At 56.7% G+C, this 16,879-nt stretch overlaps 1 protein-coding gene across 1 annotated transcript; it reads right to left on the bottom strand.

The window, feature by feature from the left end:
• Positions 1-4,698: 4,698 nt before the first annotated feature.
• Positions 4,699-15,776, bottom strand: FGF8 (fibroblast growth factor 8). Its single transcript, XM_087765790.1, has 6 exons — positions 15,658-15,776; positions 13,853-13,999; positions 13,725-13,761; positions 11,452-11,632; positions 7,081-7,187; positions 4,699-5,998 (listed from the first exon to the last, which is right to left on the bottom strand). The coding sequence occupies exons 1-6, from the start codon at positions 15,774-15,776 to the stop codon at positions 5,711-5,713; spliced, it is 879 nt and encodes a 292-aa protein (XP_087621916.1). The 3' UTR covers positions 4,699-5,710.
• Positions 15,777-16,879: the final 1,103 nt, after the last annotated feature.

Here is a 16,879-nt window from a genome sequence, read left to right as displayed (position 1 = left end):
GCACACCAAGCCGCAGCTGCCATGCGTTCCCAGGCCCACAGGTTATCAACACCAGAGGACACAGATTGCACGCCCTCACTCCAGGAGGAAGGCAAACAGCAAACCTGACCATCAAAGGTCTTCTACAGCAAAGCCACAGCAGCCACCCCAAGCTGCTTACCCCAGTCCTGGAGGGCAGCCTCCAGCCCCCACCCCAAAGCAGAACGTGGCTGCAGCTCCCTGGGACCCTGCCCTGAAGGAGATTTCCAGGAGGAAAGTTGGGGGGTGGCACCATTTCTAAGGGGAAGTTGTTACTGCTGTAGGCATACTGGGGAAGGGGCAGAGACATTGCAAATGGGAAGCAGGGTGGTAATGAGGAGCAGATGTGTAGGTGTTTGGAGCATCCCAGGTGCTACAGAAGTGCTAAGTGTTATTATCATGGCCAGGAAATGGGCTGTGAAAATCCACCATACTCCCCATCCCCTTGCTCTGTGCCTTCTCCAGGATCTAGATCTGACTCTCCCCATCAGCCCAATGGAAACAGGAGCCAGCCTGGAGGTGGCTTCAGCTGCAACCATGCCAGGGACACTGTGGTCAGAGGGGCTGTGCAGAAAGGAGAGGAGCACAGAGAGACCAAGGCTCAACAGGAGAGTTGGGTCTGGTACGTGTGTGGCCAAGAAGGCTTTGCGCCATGTCACAGCGTGATGCGGTCCCCCAAGACATGCATTTCAGTAGCAGTGTGGAAAGATGTTTCCCTGCATGGGACTCATTTTGTGGCCACCTTGTCCAAAGTTACCCATCTCATGAGCTCCTGGCCCTGGAGAGTCACTCCCTTGGGAGAGCACTGAGCTCATTTCTGCTCCGTCCCACACCTCACTCCAGCATGCTCCTGTGGCATTTGGGTCCAGGAGCTGGGGCTTGCTGGCACGGAGCAGGGCGTGGGGCAGTGCTGAACCCTCCCCACTAACCTGATGCGGCCTGACGATGAGCCAGTTTGACTTGGAGTAGCTGTGAGAGAGCAGAAATATGGGATCCCCCACTGAGCCCCTGAGCATCCCTGTTTCTGGCTATAAACCCCCTTCCAAGAAGGGGTCTTTAGAGTTCGGGGCTGAGATGATCCACAAGCCGTGGCCGTCCCCCGCCCCCTCCCCAAGAGGAATTGCTCTCACACAAATGAAATGTGTGTAATTAATGGGCAGGGGGCTGGACAGGTCCTAGATGAAAGCGTTTCCTGGACTTGTCCTTCATTTGCATGGTATCAGAAGCTGTTCAGAAGGTGTGACTTTTCCCACAGGGAGCCCTCAGCTCGGTGGCACAATAAAGCCAGGACTTCTTACTCAGAATTAATTAAAGGAGGGGGAGGGGGATGGCAGGGAGATGTTTGAAAGCTGAGCCTGATGCAATAAACAAACACCCCAGTCCTTCTTCCCAAGTCGGGGCATGCCCAAGGGGGCCCAGGCAAGCCCCAACCCTGCCACAGCATCGCGCAGCCCACCCTGCTCGGTGGGCACCCTTCCTCGAGCAGACCTCACGGCAACGTTGTCATGGGTTGGCCCTGCCTTGAAGCCCAGCAGTGTTTGTTAAGTGAGAGAAGGGATGGGAGTGGGGACAGCACATGCCAAAAGGTTTGGGGCTTGATCCGTCAAGCCCTGGTGCAGCCCCTGCTCAGACATTGGCAGGCCCCTTTTCTTGCCACTTTGATTTCTTCCTGCCCATCTACAGTTTGCCATAACCACATTTAACCTGAGAACAGCTCATCTCCCTGCCTTGCCTTGGTGTGCTCATCCCACATTTACTTCTTTCTTACCCTGCGTTGGCTGGCCGGACCAGTTGGGCTTCCCGGTCTTGTCTCATGAGGCAGACTCTCCCAAACATCGCTCAGGTCCAGCCTTGTTGCTGTGTCCAGATGGCATCGTGAAGCAAAAAGTCCTGTGTATGGGCAGCGACACGCGTGCACCACTGCTTGCAGCTCAGGATGGGGCAGTCATCCCTGTGCCAACAGCGGGGCCAGTACGGCTCCTCTCCTGCTTCATCTGCCACCTCCCTCTGGCCAGCTGGTGACAGTGAGGGGACCGCAGGAGACACTGGGAATGGTGGTGCTAGGGACAGGCACAGCCCCATCCCACAAAGGACTTTACTAGCTCAAAGCAGGGGTTTCTGCCCAAAACACCCATGCTAACAGCAATGGAACAGTTGATGGAAGCGAACACCCACCTCCAAAGCCTCCTGTCGCCAGCGCTCTCCTGACTCCAGCCCCAGCTCAGTGTCCTGCAGTCCCCAGGGCCATTGGGTGGCTGTGATTCTCAAGCTTGGTCCACACACCCACTGATGATGAAGGAGGAGGGAAAAGTCCCAGATTCCTGGGCTGATGATTGACCCTGCGTGTTCAACCAGCAGCCAGGGTTTCTTCATCCCTGGAGGAACAGCAGGTACCACCAGGGACTGTCTCCATCTCCCTGCACGGGTGGTGGCAGCTACCAGCCCTGAAGGACCACACTCAGGACTCTGCAGGGCCCAGGTCACCGGGAAGAGCATGAGCTGCTCCAGCCATGCCAGGGACTAAGTGGAATCAGTGCAGAGACAGGGTATGAGGAACCATTAATTCACTTACTCATTAACTAACTAGTAGTGGGCTCTTTAATCTTCCAAGCAAAGGCAAAACAACATTTGCTGGCTGGAAGCTGATACTGGACAAATTCAAGCAATAAACAGACCCCCAAGTTGTAGTGCTCCTGGGCAGTGTGGCCACCCAAAAGCCCTTTAATGAAAGGGGCTAATTAACCACAGACCAAGTGAGGTGAGAAAGCAGGGGCTCCCTTCCCAGGAGCCAGGCCTGGGTGCCTTTAGCAAAGGCAGGCTGCAGCAGAGCAGATGGCAGGAGTTGGGGCTGGTGTGTGGTACAGAGCTGTGCAAGGACGCAGGGGCGCCATTCCCCAGCTCAGACCCCCAGGGTGCTGGGTGCCCCCCTGCTCCAGCCCTCAGCTGCACCCTGGGGTGGCAGGGATGGGGGAACAGCCTTACTGGAGGCTGAGCGCCCACACCACACCCTTCCCTGCCATCGCTGTCCCTGGGGGACAGATAAAAAGGGAGGGGATGTCTGCTGACCTGCATGGAGCCAGTCCTACCTCTCTGCTAGCCTTACCTCGAGCAGTAACACAGCACCAATTCACCCAGGTTCACAAAGCCATTAGGAAAAGCAATTAGACAAATTAATGAAAGAAAAGCACCCATTAAGGACTATCAAACACTATCTCTGCCTGAGGAAAGGCCAGGAGCCATTCACTTTTAGTTCCTGTAGTCTGGACACTACAACATGGGCTTGCCCCAGTGCTGTCGGCTCCAGGCTTCTGCAGTCCTTGGGTCCCTCCTGGGACAGCCAGGCAAACACCATTCGCCTTTTGCAGCGCTGTCCTATGGCCCAAGCATCACCCACGACCTCTGTGATGCCGCAGTGATGCTCAGACATAGAGCATGGCTGAGCGCTCCGTCCCCAGGCTTCCCTCCTTGAAATTATGTATACTGACAGCTCAGGTCAGCCTGTGGCATCAGCCAGGGATGGCTCGTCCTCACACCCTGCAGACAAGCAACACCCTGAGCACTAAGCGATGCTGCAGGCACCCCCTGACGATGGCAGCACCAGCAGGGCTGGCACTGGCAAGACTCTCACCTTATGAGGTTGCTCCATTCCTGCAATTATTATTTTTTAAAAAGACATATTTAACAATTTTATTCTTTCATCCTTCCATATCTGACACCGCTCCATATCCGAGTCCCCCACCAGCCCCTCTGAGCAAGACCCAGCACCTTGGCAGGCCTGAGTATCCACCAGGGAGGTGGGGATCCAACAACTCATTTTGCACAGACACCAAGCTCATCTAGACCAGAGGGGAGCAGATATCGGCTTTCTCTCTTGGAAAGCCTCATCCTTAAAACGGGTGGTCAAGGCTCTGCTGCACTATGCCCTCATCCAGCCTCCAGTGGGCCTGTCCTGACAGGGCAAGGAGGTGGCATCTGCCCATTAAAAATGGCATATGCTGCAGGGAAATCCATGATTTCCACAAGACTCATCTGGGTCTAAGATCTCGGGGCATCCTCCTCCCACATCTGCTCCCTCGAGAAAGGGCTCCCGCCAAGCAGCGGCCTCAGCCCCATCCTGCACCTTGCCCTCCTCCTTCACCTCTCTCCAACCTGCCTCTTCAGTCCCAGCCCCTCCCTGGAAAGCATCAGGCTCAGTTAGACTAATACAAATTTTTAATGCACATATTAAATAAATATTTCAATCATTTCATATTCAATTTGTACACAACCAAAACAGAACAAAAATCCTCAAGGAAACAGAAAAAACCCAATCAAAAAAGATTGGATGAAAAGTCACCCCTGGTTCTGGCTCCTATCCAGTGTCTTTGTTTGCCCTCCCCGTGAAGAATAATTGCTTTAACCCTTTGGAGAGAGTCGCAGTCCCAGGGCAGCATGTGCAGAGCGGGGCTGGCTGGGGATGTTCACTCAAGAGATTCAATGTTTCCTTCAGGTTTTTTTTTTTCCTAAATAGAAAATTGGGCTTCTGTCAACACAGAAATTTTGAAAGAAAACCTATCCTTTCCTAGGAGGACAAGGACAGTGGTATTTCTCAAAGAGCAAACCTGGAAGAAAAGGTCGACAATGGAAGTGCCAACCACAAACTGAATATTACGACAAGACCAGCCTGAAATGGCTCCACAGTAATTTGTAAACTTTTTTTAATTTTACAGATGAAAATTTCCATCTGATAAAAAAATATAAACAGAAAAAAAATATCAATTTTTGGTGAGAAGTTCACATTTTCCACATGGAGAAAAAAAAAAAAAAAAGAAACAGTTACCAGCCCGCTCCACGGCAGCCGTCGCTCACTGCCTCATCTTAGTAGTTTAAAACAAAACAAATGCCAAAGATGCTCTCGTGGGTAAGAGGTACCAAGTCAGTTCAGGACTTTCTCTGGGGCATCCATCACCCCTGTCCCCTCCTGAGAAAAAAAAAAATAAGTTGGGAGTTGGGAAGCCAGCAGCGTTTTCAGAAGGATGCAAGCGGCTTCAGCAACCCCTCGCTCAGCCGAAGAAGTAGGCGCATCCGAGGAAGGAAAGCATCCAGCGGTCCTCACCCCGGGCATCGCAGCCAGCCCCCACGGGCAGTGCCCGCACATCACCCAGGCTGCAAAACCCACCCGGGAGGCCTCCAACCACCTCTGAAATAAATCCCTTCCTCTTAATTGTTTTCTGACCTCTCCATCTTCTCCGGTAAGCATTAATTCAGTCCATGTAAGTAGCACATCGCTCCCAGATTTGGATTTCCTTTTTTTTCTTTTGCTTGTTTGTTTGTTTGTTTTAAAGGGTGATTTTTTTTTTCTCCTTTCCCCCTAGAGCTACAAAAAAAAAATTACAAAATAAAACGCGACCCCGAAAACAGACTAGAACATTTCTAAGCGAAGGGCTCTTCCCCCTTCACCAGTCTTCGAACATTTCATTTCTTTTAAAGTTGGAGTACAAAAATAGAGCCTCTCTTCTTTTTTTCTCTTTTTTTTTTTTTGTAAAAACCAAACCAACCCCCCCAAATTATCAACAACTAGAGCAAGTATTTCTTATCCTCCCTCCTCCCTTTTTTTTTTTTTGTTTAATATCCATATGGGAAAGTCTCTACATATAGTCCACCAAGCTCAGAGGAGAGTCCTCCAGGAGACTTGCAGGCAGAGGAAGGCAAATCAAGGGTTCACCCTGGAGCTGGAGTTTCTAGTCCTTTTACTTCTCCGATTGAAGGGGTAGTTGAGGAACTCAAAGCGTCTGTGGGGCTCAGTGGTCTGGTGGCCCTTGGGAAGCCTCTTCATGAAATGTACCTCCCGTTGGTGCTGCCGGGTCTTGGAGCCCTTGCGCGGGCGGCCTTTTCGGGTGAAGGCCATGTACCAGCCCTCGTACTTGGCGTTCTGCAGCGCCGTGTAGTTGTTCTCCAGGACGATCTCCGTGAAGACGCAGTCCTTGCCTTTGCCGTTGCTCTGAGAAAGGCACAGAAAGGGGATTTAAGCAATGGGCGCTCGGTCAGAGGCTTCTTCTCGCTACCCCAAGCTGGACCGCCTGAGGCAGCAGCAGGGTTGCGATGCTTGTGGGCAGCCAAGGGCTCACTTTTCCCAACTCTTCTGCTACAGGTCTGAATTGCCCCAAAATCTGCTTTTCACTAGAAAAGCTGGGGGAAGCAGGCATTGTAGCACAGGCAGATGCTGCTCATTACAGCTTGCATCCCCAGTGCGATGCCAGCACCGAGCTGCAAGCCCCAACATGGCTCATCCCAGCCTTCACTTCCACTGCACCCACAGTGAGATTTTTGCCTGCTCCCATCCTGCCCCCATCCATGCCAGGGCTGGATTCCCCTGCCAGCATGACCATAAGCAAACTTTCCATCCCAGTGGCAATCCACCCACCTATCCTATTCCCCCTTGGGTGCTTAATGTAGGAGAGGCATCAAGGGGCCAAAGAGGCGACGTGGGGTCCGTGGGGATGATGTCCACAGATGCAGATGGCAGAGAGCACGGAGGCAGCTGGGGGCTGAGCTCCTCCTTATTATGACCAGGGAGAAGACCCGCATGGGGAGCCCCAGGGAAGGAGCTGCTACTGAAAATCCTCCCAGACAATCGCTGTCCCAGTGGGATTTTGCACATCCAGCCCCCTCCGCCCCCGGGGAGGGAGCGTCGAGGCTCAGAGGGAGCGTGACTAAGCGGTGCACGGCAGGGCCCGGCCTTGGGGCCAGCCCCACGGAGCATCTTAACATTCCTGGCACTTGTACCATGTAATCAGGGAGAATAGCCCGGCAATCCGCCTATTTGTTCGGGGAGATACAAGGAATGCGCCCCACACGGCACCCGCCCGCCTCCCTTGCTCCCCTGCTTCCCTCTTGCCGCCCAGGCTGCAGGATGGTTCATCCCCCTGCCCTCCAAAGGGGTGCCCCGGCTGAGCCCCCGGGACCCCCATCTCACCCCATGGATGGGCTCTGTATCAGGTAAGAGCTCCTCTCCTGGCAAGCCCTGCTCAGTGCCCACAGCACTTCCCTGGCTTGCCTGTGCCCTTGAGCCCAGCGCCCTACCTTGCCGATCAGCTTCCCCTTCTTGTTCATGCAGATGTAGAAACCTGTGGCCGCCCCCTTGATGCGCACGCGGCTCCCGAAGGTGTCCGTCTCCACGATGAGCTTGGCTGAGGAGAGCAGCAAGAGGAAAGAGAGAGGGAGGTCAGAGGGGCTCCGGGATGGGGCAGGCACAGGAATGGAGACCCCAGCAATGTGTCCTGACACTGGGCACTGCAGGCACATGCTTTCTGGTCACTGGGCAAGAGAGAGCTCTAAAATCAGGACATGAGGTTAAGAGCCAGCCTCGGCCCCTCTACCCTGCCACTGTGTCCCTGCATGACCTTGGTCACGTCCCTTTGCCACCCTGAGCCGTGCTGGAGGGGGAGTAGCTCTGCCTTGCCTGGCTCCATGGGGTTCAGTGGTTCAGGTGCCACAGAGGTGTCCCAGAAGGGAGGCAGGGCAACGAGCAGGGCACACACTGGCCAGTGGAGAACAAGCCAGCTGCCCTGCAAACTGAGGCAGGTCTGGGCGAGCCTGCAGGCAGGAAGGAGGCAGGCACCCTCTGGAAGTGCAGGACATGCCGCCAGCTGTCCCCAGCCCAGGGGACACCGCTCGCTCTCTCTGCTGGGCAAGGGCTGCAGGAGGAACAGTGACTTTGCAGCTGGCAGGGGAGGCATGAAGGGTACGGCCATCCTTTTAATGCCTTTCACCTTTGCACGAGTCGAGAGGGCGTATTGATTTGGTCTCAGTTTTTTAATGGAGGCATTGATCGACTTCCGAAGGAGCTATGCAAATCGCCGGGTCGATGGGCCACCTATAAATAGACCTGTCACCTTCCCTCCCTGCCTTCGCCCTGGGAACCTGAGCTCCAAAGCCCATCCATCCCCAGGGAAGGGGGAGGATGGGGACAGGACATCCTTCTCCCCAGCTCTGCAGCTGCTGTCCCCAGAGCCAGCTGCCCTCCCCGGGGCAAGCCCTGACAGGGATGGTGGCTACCTGTTTGCACCTCAAAAGGGCTGCAACTGTGCCAAGCACCAAAGATTTCCCCATGGTACTGAAAAGCCAGCTGGTACTGTCCCATCTTGCCACTATCACCTCTTGCCCAGCATCAGCCCCTAGTGCCATAAGCACAATTTAGCAAGGTGATTAGAGTGCGGCCCACAGAGCTTCCATGTCTACGGTCTTATCATGGGAATAAGCTCATGCATGCCTTATTTCTCCTCTCTGATCTCTGCACAAGGGCTGCTGGGTTCGTTACGACTGTGGTCCACCCTGGCTTGCACATCTCTACCCCAGGATGCTCAGCTGCCAGCGAGGGCAGCGATGTGGCCCTGGAGCGGGTAGCTTTGCAGGAGGATGCTTTGAATGGCAGGAGGTGGCTGTGGGCCTACGCACAAGCTAAAGCGAGCCTAAATCACACTCTGGGCTAGGAGCAAACTGCTGCTTCTCTCTCTCTGTGATGCCTTAATCCTGCATCACGGGCACTGCTGAGGTCATTGGCACCAAGGGTAGGGACAGTGCGCGGGCAGCGCTGGCAGCAGCTGAGTTGAGCAATGGAAAAAGCATTCCAAAATTGTCTGGGGCCAACTGATTTGGTGCTGCTGGGCAAGCCAGGTTCAATGCACATGCAGGCACCCCCTTCCTGCACTCCCTCCTGTCAACGTCACCCTGCAGCATCTCTCGTCCCCAAACTACCCCGTGCCCGCAGCCCCCCACCCGGGCACAGGCTGGACTCAGAGCCAAGAAATTTGGGAAGAGCCAACTCCAGGCTGTGCCACCCCAGATCCAACACCCAGAGCCTGACACGCACCCAGCATCCCCAAAACCAGCCATGGGAGCCGTGGCACTCTGCAAACGAAGCGCTGAGACAGTGACCCCCTATTTATCTATATTGGGGAAAGGGGGGGGGGAATTGATCTCGGAGGCAGTAAAAGGTTTGAGGAGAATTGATTTTTCTCTCCGAGAGACAGAAAGAGCACGGAGGGAGGGACGGAGGGAGGGAGCGGGGGAGGCCTCGGCCCCAGCGAGCACAAAACCCCACTTTAAAGATGCACATCGCTTCCCTTTTGGCTTTTTTTTTTTTTTTTTTCCAAAGGGCGGCTGTGATTTACAGCCGCCAGCCGGGTCTGCCGCCCTGCACGAGCCCAGCCAGCACGCTGCTCCAGCCCCACCAGCCGCCGGCAGCGGAGGACAAGGACAACCTGTCCCCAGGGACCTGCACCCCTAGACCCATGCAGGCAACCCACGAACCCCACAAACCCCTACCCCAACCAGCAGAAAACCTCGGGCACACTAAACGGGCAAGTCAGCAGGGAGCTGCGCCGGCGTCCCCAGCCGCTTGCGGGGTTTAGTCCAGGCTGCAGCCGCCGGCGGTTTGCTCGGTGGCAGGCACGGACTGGGAGAGATGAGCCAGGCTGCACCGGCCGCCCGCCTTCCCTTAGAATTAAAAAAAGTCAATCAAATATTGACAATTAAGACAGATAACTGAAAACGCTGGACTCGATGTTAAGTCGGCTGTAAAAACGTCAGCGTGAGGAAAGGGGTCATCTGCAAAAATAAATCAACCCCCTTTTACACGCCCACCCCCAAAAATGAGATAAAAAAAGCAGAAGGAAGGGCTCAGGGAGGGGGGCTCTTTGCTTTAAAAGTGGATTTCTAAATAACATTTGGGGGGAGTCCTTTTTTTTCCTTTTTTGATGGGGGGAGCTTGACGTTTTCAACTCTATTCTTTCACTTAAGTGACAGATTTATCCCAGTAAAATTATGTTTCATGCTCAAACTTTGAAGGGAAAGTGGCTACGTAAATGCTGAAAAAATGCAGCGAGACACACTTGATCCCCCAACTGGACTGCGAAGAGGAGAAAGTATTCAGGAAATGTTAAAAAAGGTGAAAGTAAGAAGCGTTTTAATAGTTCTTCCAGACATGGGGGCCTCCCTAGAGATTCATATAGAACAATCCTGAACCTCTATTTTAACATTTACAGACTTGCAACTCTTTTAAAACTTTACATCTGAAAAACTGCTTGTTCTCTTTCTGGTTTAGATCAGTCTTCATTTTTCTCCTTAGCTCTTCAAATGCTTAACCTTTTTTTATTACATTTTAATAGAGTTTTTCAAGCCACCAGCAGTCCCTTACTTCTGGCCTTATTTAAACCTAGTCGCTATTTAAATATGCACTAACTGCCTTTTAAAATCCAGGCATTATAGGACTAAAGCAAGATGGGATTTTTTGCTTGGGATATTAGCTAATGCCATTTCAAGCCAGAGCTGCTCTAGGGTGGGAATAATTCATTTGGAAGATTAATGCTGGATGTATGGGATACCATATAGATGGAATCTGCACTGCGCTTGCACTGCTAACGTCCAGCGTGAAATTTTCAGCCAAAGCAAAAGGAAGAAGGAAAAAAAAAACCAAACCAAACCAAACCAAAACAGAAGGGGAAGGAAGAAAAGTGTTTCTACTAATCTCCCCAAGCAAGAAAGGGAAATTACAGCTAATACCAAAGAAAAACTGTTGCGATTCCTACGTACAACACAGAGGAATACAGGCACTTCCCCGATCCGGGTGCAGGATCAGGCCTCCCGCAGCCGGCCCCGCGGCAGTGCCGGGCTCACTGGCCCCGCTGACCCCTGCACAGCGTTTGACCGTCCCAACGTGTCATTAGCGCACGCGATCAAAGTATTTGGATGTCTCCAGCGAAGGGATCGGTCCCCCTGCCCTGGGGGGGGGGGGGGGGGGGGGGGGGGAGGGTTTGGGGGGGGGGGGCCAGGGCAATGGCAGAGGGGCCGCAGCGTAGCGCAGGCTCTCGCGCTTGCAGAGTCCCCCCTGCTTTGTCTCTGGAGACGCCGCAGCATCTTTGCCAGCTGCCTCGCTGACCCTCTGCTCGGGATTTGTTTTGAGAAGGGAGGGATGGGGGGTACATCAGGAAAATGCCACTTTGGACAGTTCTAGTTTAGGGAAGGTTTCTAGAGCAGCAGTTACCCCTTTCCCCTCCCCCCTCTTTTCTTTTTCAACTTTCTATTTCTTTTCCATAAGGAAGGCTCAGAGACACCCAGCCCTGCAAAGAGCTGGGCTGAAATGACCGGCGCTGCTCAGCGCACCACAGACCCGAGCCCTCCGAGTCAGGTGCAAACCGAGAACGAAAAAGAAAGGAGCATAGCCCATCCTGCAAGCACCGATCCCCTCCCTCGGCACGGGGAAACCTGCCCTCACCTTGAATCACACAGCCGCTGATCGCTGACCCCTATGTTCTCCCTTTACAAGCCCCCGCAAGCCGAACGATTTTAATGATTTCTGGCTAACAAACAGGACGGAAATCATCAATCGCCACGCTGGGCTGCGAACACCTCCCCGGCTTCCCCCCTCCGCCCGCCCCCATCGCACGTCCTTACCGTGCACATCCCCATCCTCTGCCATCGCATTGATTTTCTTGTTGTCCAAGATCTGCACATGTTTCCCGCTGGTCCGGCTGTACAGCTGGTAGGTACGGACGAGCCGCCGGCTGAGCTGATCCGTCACCAGGCTCTGCTCCCTCACATGCTGTGTAAAATTAGGTGGGGACTGAACAGTTACCTTTAGGAAATTAAAAAATATACGACACACCATTATAATCTCTACTCCTCAGAGGGGCAAATGGGCTGAGCCGAGATCACCGGCCTCCAGCCGGGCTTTACGAGGAGGCGCGGAGCCAGGACCGCGGTGGTACCTCCTGCGCCAGCAAAGCCTCCCCGGGAGAAGGAGCATTAAGCTCCAGGACACAGCGACCAGAGCCCTTTACAGAGCCATGCCCGCTCCAGACGTGCCCTAAGCGGAGAGGTGCAGGTGACTCGGGAGCACGACAGGGCTCGGTGACCCCGGAGGCCTCCCCGGGACTCGGCGGGTCCCGGCTGGCACTGGAGGACCCGAGATGTGCATTGTGTCTGGGCACTGGATGGGGTCCAGGGGGGTCACGCAGGATGGCACTGGGTTGCCCCCCCAAGGGGCTGACGCATTCGTCCCACACCTCTCGCCTCTGCAGGAGCAGAGTACTGCTCCGGCTGCCCTGGACACGTACCCCAGCCGCTGCCCCATCGGTTTCAACAGCTGCCTTTCCTCTGGGTCCCAGGCTCTTTATTTGCTCCCAAACGCCCCACTTATTGAGCTCTCTAAATACAAAGTCCCCAGAGAAGGTAGAGCTATGAGGTATGAGAATTATAAGAAAACCGTGCCCCAGCCTGCGTATTTAGTGGCATAAAACCGCAAGGTACTAACGCGCTACCCATGCAAACACATCCCTCACCCGCAGCCAGCTGTTTGGTGCCGGCAGCGGGGTCATCCCCAGCCCTGTCACACCAAACCCGCTAGCCCCGGAGCCCCAGCTCAGCCCGTCCCCTCCAGACCCGACACCGCTGCTCCTGGGCTTTAAATGATTTTCATGAGCGGCCAAACCTGCTCCCCCCTCAGCCCTGGCTCGGAGCTTGCACAGAAGTCTTTTTTTCTCCCCTCGTCTCAAATCCCTCTTTTAAGTCTGGAAAGTTTCGCTGCTCCCTGACATTTATAAAGATGTATTCTGAGCAAATGTTAGGAGATAGCTCCTTTCAACATCAGAAGGCTGGGACTACCCCCCGCCACCCCCACGTCAAATGGGAAGATTTCCTCCTGTCTTAAACAACAACAGAAAAACCCAATAAAAGCAAAAGCCGCTGCTCTCCCAAAGCTGGCTTTATAGAGATATCTCCCCTTGACAATGTCATCTCTCTCCCTCCGCTTCTGCCTGTGCATGTGTGTTTCCTATAGACGGGTTTTGGATAATGCAGCGGGATTCTCTCCCCGGCTCTGATGAGGGTACCATGTGGAGGAGAGGTCATTAGCCATGCTGCTATTTGGTCTCCATCTCATACTCCAAAATATTACAGCTACGTTTTTATACAACTGCACACTCCCAGCGCTTCGTTCCCTTCGCTTTTCAACTGGAAACTCGATTTTTTTTTTTTTCCAAGCTTCCAGGAAAATAAAGTTTTAAAAAAAAGTAGCTTAAAGGGCATTTTAAACAAAGCTTCTGCACCTGTGATCTCAGGGGGAAGGGGGGCTTCACCCCGGTTGGAGGGCTCACCGCTCCCAGCGACGCGTGCCTGCTGGTATGCGGGTGTTGCACAAGCCCTGCCCGGGCTGTTTAATCTATTCATGACACTTCTGTCTCTGGCGATACAAACCAGCGATGCTGAAGTCTGACAATTGAAAGCTGAATGAAAACCTGCGCTTTTTAGTAAGGTTTTGGTGGGGTTTCTTTTCCCCTTTTTAATTCTGCTTGACTTTTTGGATGAAGCGGTGTAAGGGGGGGGGGACGGACGACGGACAAGAGGAACGGGGGTATCCACAGTGCCATTTAGAGGTGGGGGGACGGGACCTAAAGCTACTTAAAAATAACCCAGCACAATTCCTTGCAACCCCGGGTACTCCCTGCCTCGCAGCCCGAGCCCTCCGCACCTTATGTTGCAGCCCGGGGGGCTCCCCCCTCGGTCTCGGCTTTTTACAGCCGGGCGACTTTTGTCTCCTGGGTTTTTAGGCTGGTCCTCCTCCCTCCCTCCCTCCCTGCCTCCCGAGCCCGGGGCGCTCGGCGGCGGCTGCGGGGCACCCCGCCATCCCCGAGGGGCGAACAAAGCCGGGCGGCCGAGCGGGCACTTACCTGGGCTTGCAGGCAGAGGACGAACAAGTGCATTAACCTGGGAGGGGGGAAGAGAGAAAGCAGGAGAGAGGTGTGAACCGGGGGGGCTGCGGGCCCGGGGCGGGAGGGCCGGGGCTGCCGGTACTCACACGTAGCTGAAGAGCGAGGAGCAGGGGTCCATCGCGGCGCCGGTGCGGGGCCGGGAGCCCGGGGCCCGGCGGCGGCGGGGAGCGCCCGGGGGGGCGCGGCGCGGCGCTGCCTCGGCTCCTCGCGTCCTCTCGCCCTGCCGGCGCGTCCTCGCCCCGAGGAAAGGAGGGCACAAGCGGCTACAGTGGGGAAAGGCCCCCGCTGGCCGGCCCGCCCGCCCGCCAGCCCGCCCAGCCCCCGGGGCGCACGGCCGGCGGCCCCCCGCCGCGGGGTGCCCCCCGCCCCGCTCCGCTCCGCGGCCCCGCTGCCGCCCCGGGAGGCGGCGAGGCCGGCCCGCAGCCCCGACGGCGGGGGCGGGCGCGGCCGGGGAGGGGGGGCGGCCGCCTCCGCTGCAGGGGGAAGCCCGGCCGGGCCGCCGGCCCCGCTCCCCTCCCAGCCCGGCGGTACCTGCCGAGGCGGAGGGGGCGGCGGGCCAGGTGTCGCCGGGCCCGGGGCTGGCACTAAGGGCCGGGCGCGGCGGCCGGCCGCTGGCGGGACGCCCTCCCCGCCCCGTGCCTCAGTTTCGCCATCTGTAAAACGGGGTTTAAGGGCTGGAAGGAAGGGAGGGAAGGGGGGGGGGGGGGTGTCTCGCCGCTCCGCGGGCGCGTTGTGGATTGGGACCGGGCGGGTGAGCCCTCCCGGGATGTGCCAGACATTAAAAGGATTACCGGGGGGGTGAGAGGTGGGCGGCTCGGAGTTTCGAGAGGGAGCGAGGCTGAGCAAATACCGCAGCCGGGGTGGGGAGCGGGGAGCGGGCAGCGGGGGTCCCCCCCGAGCATCCCCGCCGGCGCTTACCTGGTGGGGCGGGCGCCCTCAGGGCCGGCGGTGCGGGGCCATGGGGCCGGGCGGCGGCGGGACGGGGCTCAGCCCCGCAGCCCGGGCAGAGCCGCCGAGGGCTGCATTGTTCCGGCGAGCCCCGGCGCTCCCGGCCCCGCCACCTGTTGCGCACCGGGGCGGGGGCTGCGGCGGGGCTGCGGCGGGCGGCCCCCGGGGCCGGTACCTGGCCGGGGCCGGGGCCGGCGCCGCCTGCTCGAAGCTGAGTGACAGCTGCTAATTTGCCGGCCGTGCCCCGCTGCCGGTCCCCGCGCTCCCCGCGCCCTCCTTTATCTTATCAGAGCCCATAATTACAATTGCTATTTTGTTTCCTCGAATCAGCAATCAGCGCTATCTGCCGCCGCTGGAGAGGCAGCTCCTGTCAGCCGGCCTCTGAGTGACAGAGCGGCGGGCCGCACCGCCGCACACACGCGTGTGCACAGCCCGCCCGCACACGCACACAGCCCCGCACACGCCTGTGCAGCCCCCCTGCACACACACATGCACGCACGCACGCAGCCCTCACGCGCGCCCGTGCAGGCCCTCCGCGCAGACCCTTTCGTGCACGCGCAGCTTGCACACGCATACAGCCTTTCCCACGCAGCCCCCTTTCCCGCTCGCACCCCTCACACGCACAGCCCCCCTACGCACACGCAGCCCTGTACACACACGCTACACGACCCCAACACAAACCCACATGCTCGCCCCTACCCCAAACACACACCCCTCCACTTCGCACACGTAGGCACACGCCAGCTGCAATCCCAGGACGTTTCTCTCTCTCACACACGCTGACAACCAGCTCGCACGGTTTGCCCCTTGCTCAGACACCCAGCAACCCCGGACACACGTGCCCCCACACCTCTCCCCACCGCACATCAGCGTTTCACCCCGCAGGAACACTGCCTGCAGTCACCTCTGGGGATGGACCTCCCAGGGGTGCCAGGGGTCTCACCTGGTCGTGCCCAGCATCAGCATTCCCGGGGGGATGCCACAGGCGGGCAGGGGAGCCTGGGCACTGCCCCATCCCTGGGCTGGCCCCACAGGGCTCACAGAGAAAAACAGCCCCTGCATCGGTATGGTCAGGGCTAGCAGAGCACAGGGAGGGCAACTGCCTTGTTCTGGCCAAAATTTCCCACAAAATAAGCCCCTTGTGCCTTTCCCTTCCCTTTTTCTTGGTGCAAAAGGCCAGAAGGATGTTTCTGAGGGGTTTTCCTACATGTAGAAAGAAGTCTTGGGCCAAGCCTGTGTTTAACTGGAAGGCGTAAGGAGCACCACAGGAACGGGCAGGATGGGTACTGAAGGTGTTCGGCTGAAGCAGGAGAGGGTTTCCATGGGCAGAACATGCTCCAGCATCCAGCTTGTCAGTCCAGCACACGCTCGGGAGAAAAGCCCTCTGTGTCAAACCATGCAAACAGCTGATGTGCCACAGCACGGATGAGGCGGCTCCCCATATCCACCTCTCTGGGCCACCTGAGGAAAACCAGGCAAAACCAGAGCAGGCAGCACTAGATATTCCTGATGCTCTAAATTAAGACAATCCTCACTTTTTTACATATGAAAACTTAAAGGGATTTAGGCACTATCTCTTTCCCAGATGCTGCTCTTGCTCACCAGCGGCCACCCCTGCCTTACCTGCGGCGGGTGCAGGGTCGGGCTGTGCGTTACCCTGCACACCGCACACCATGTTCAGCGGTGTCCAGCACAGCCCAAGCTGCCTTGAATCGGGAGATTTATGGTGTCCTGTGCGGGGTCAGAGGCAGCCACGAGCTGACAGCCCCGTGTGCCCCCTGCCCTCAGCAAACAGGCTCGAGTGCCAGTCATGGCTGTAAAAATCAAGCCGGTGCGGGATCACCCAGGGGTGGCCACACTTCGCCTGACAGCGGATGACAGACGATGCTCCTGCCAGCCACCCTTAGGCCCACAGCCAAAGCCTCCACAGCCCCTGTCCTACCCCACCTTTGGGCAGGGGAGAGACACGAGTGGGTTGGTGACAGCAGCCGCGGACAGGCAGCATCACGGCTGCCGGGCTCGTTCCACCTCTGCTGCTGCCTCGGCTCATGGCCATGCTCCTTGCAGGGAAGTCAGGTGCCTGCACAGAGGCATTTGCCTCCTTCCCTTGGTGCTTCCCAGCCCACCATGGGGTCACCCATGTTTGCATCAAGAATGACGCAACC

The sequence above is a fragment of the Nipponia nippon genome, unplaced genomic scaffold (assembly GCF_047370975.1).
Source record: "Nipponia nippon isolate SJK-2023a ecotype South Korea unplaced genomic scaffold, ASM4737097v1 scaffold_3, whole genome shotgun sequence".
NCBI classification, from domain to species: Eukaryota; Metazoa; Chordata; class Aves; order Pelecaniformes; family Threskiornithidae; genus Nipponia; species Nipponia nippon.
The sequence above is the reverse complement of the archived record's forward strand: the minus strand, read 5'-3'. Positions and strand labels throughout refer to the sequence as shown.

Excerpts from the sequence above, each read along its gene's own strand:
- FGF8 (XM_087765790.1), bottom strand. The coding sequence starts at position 15,776 with ATGCAGGGGCTGTTTTTCTCTGTGAGCCCTGTGGGGCCAGCCCAGGGA. Across the intron at positions 7,188-11,451 it reads AGAGGATGGGGATGTGCACG|CCAAGCTCATCGTGGAGACG; the intron begins GTAAGGACGTGC and ends TGCTCTCCTCAG. Across the intron at positions 5,999-7,080 it reads AGGGGAAGCTGATCGGCAAG|AGCAACGGCAAAGGCAAGGA; the intron begins GTAGGGCGCTGG and ends TGCCTTTCTCAG.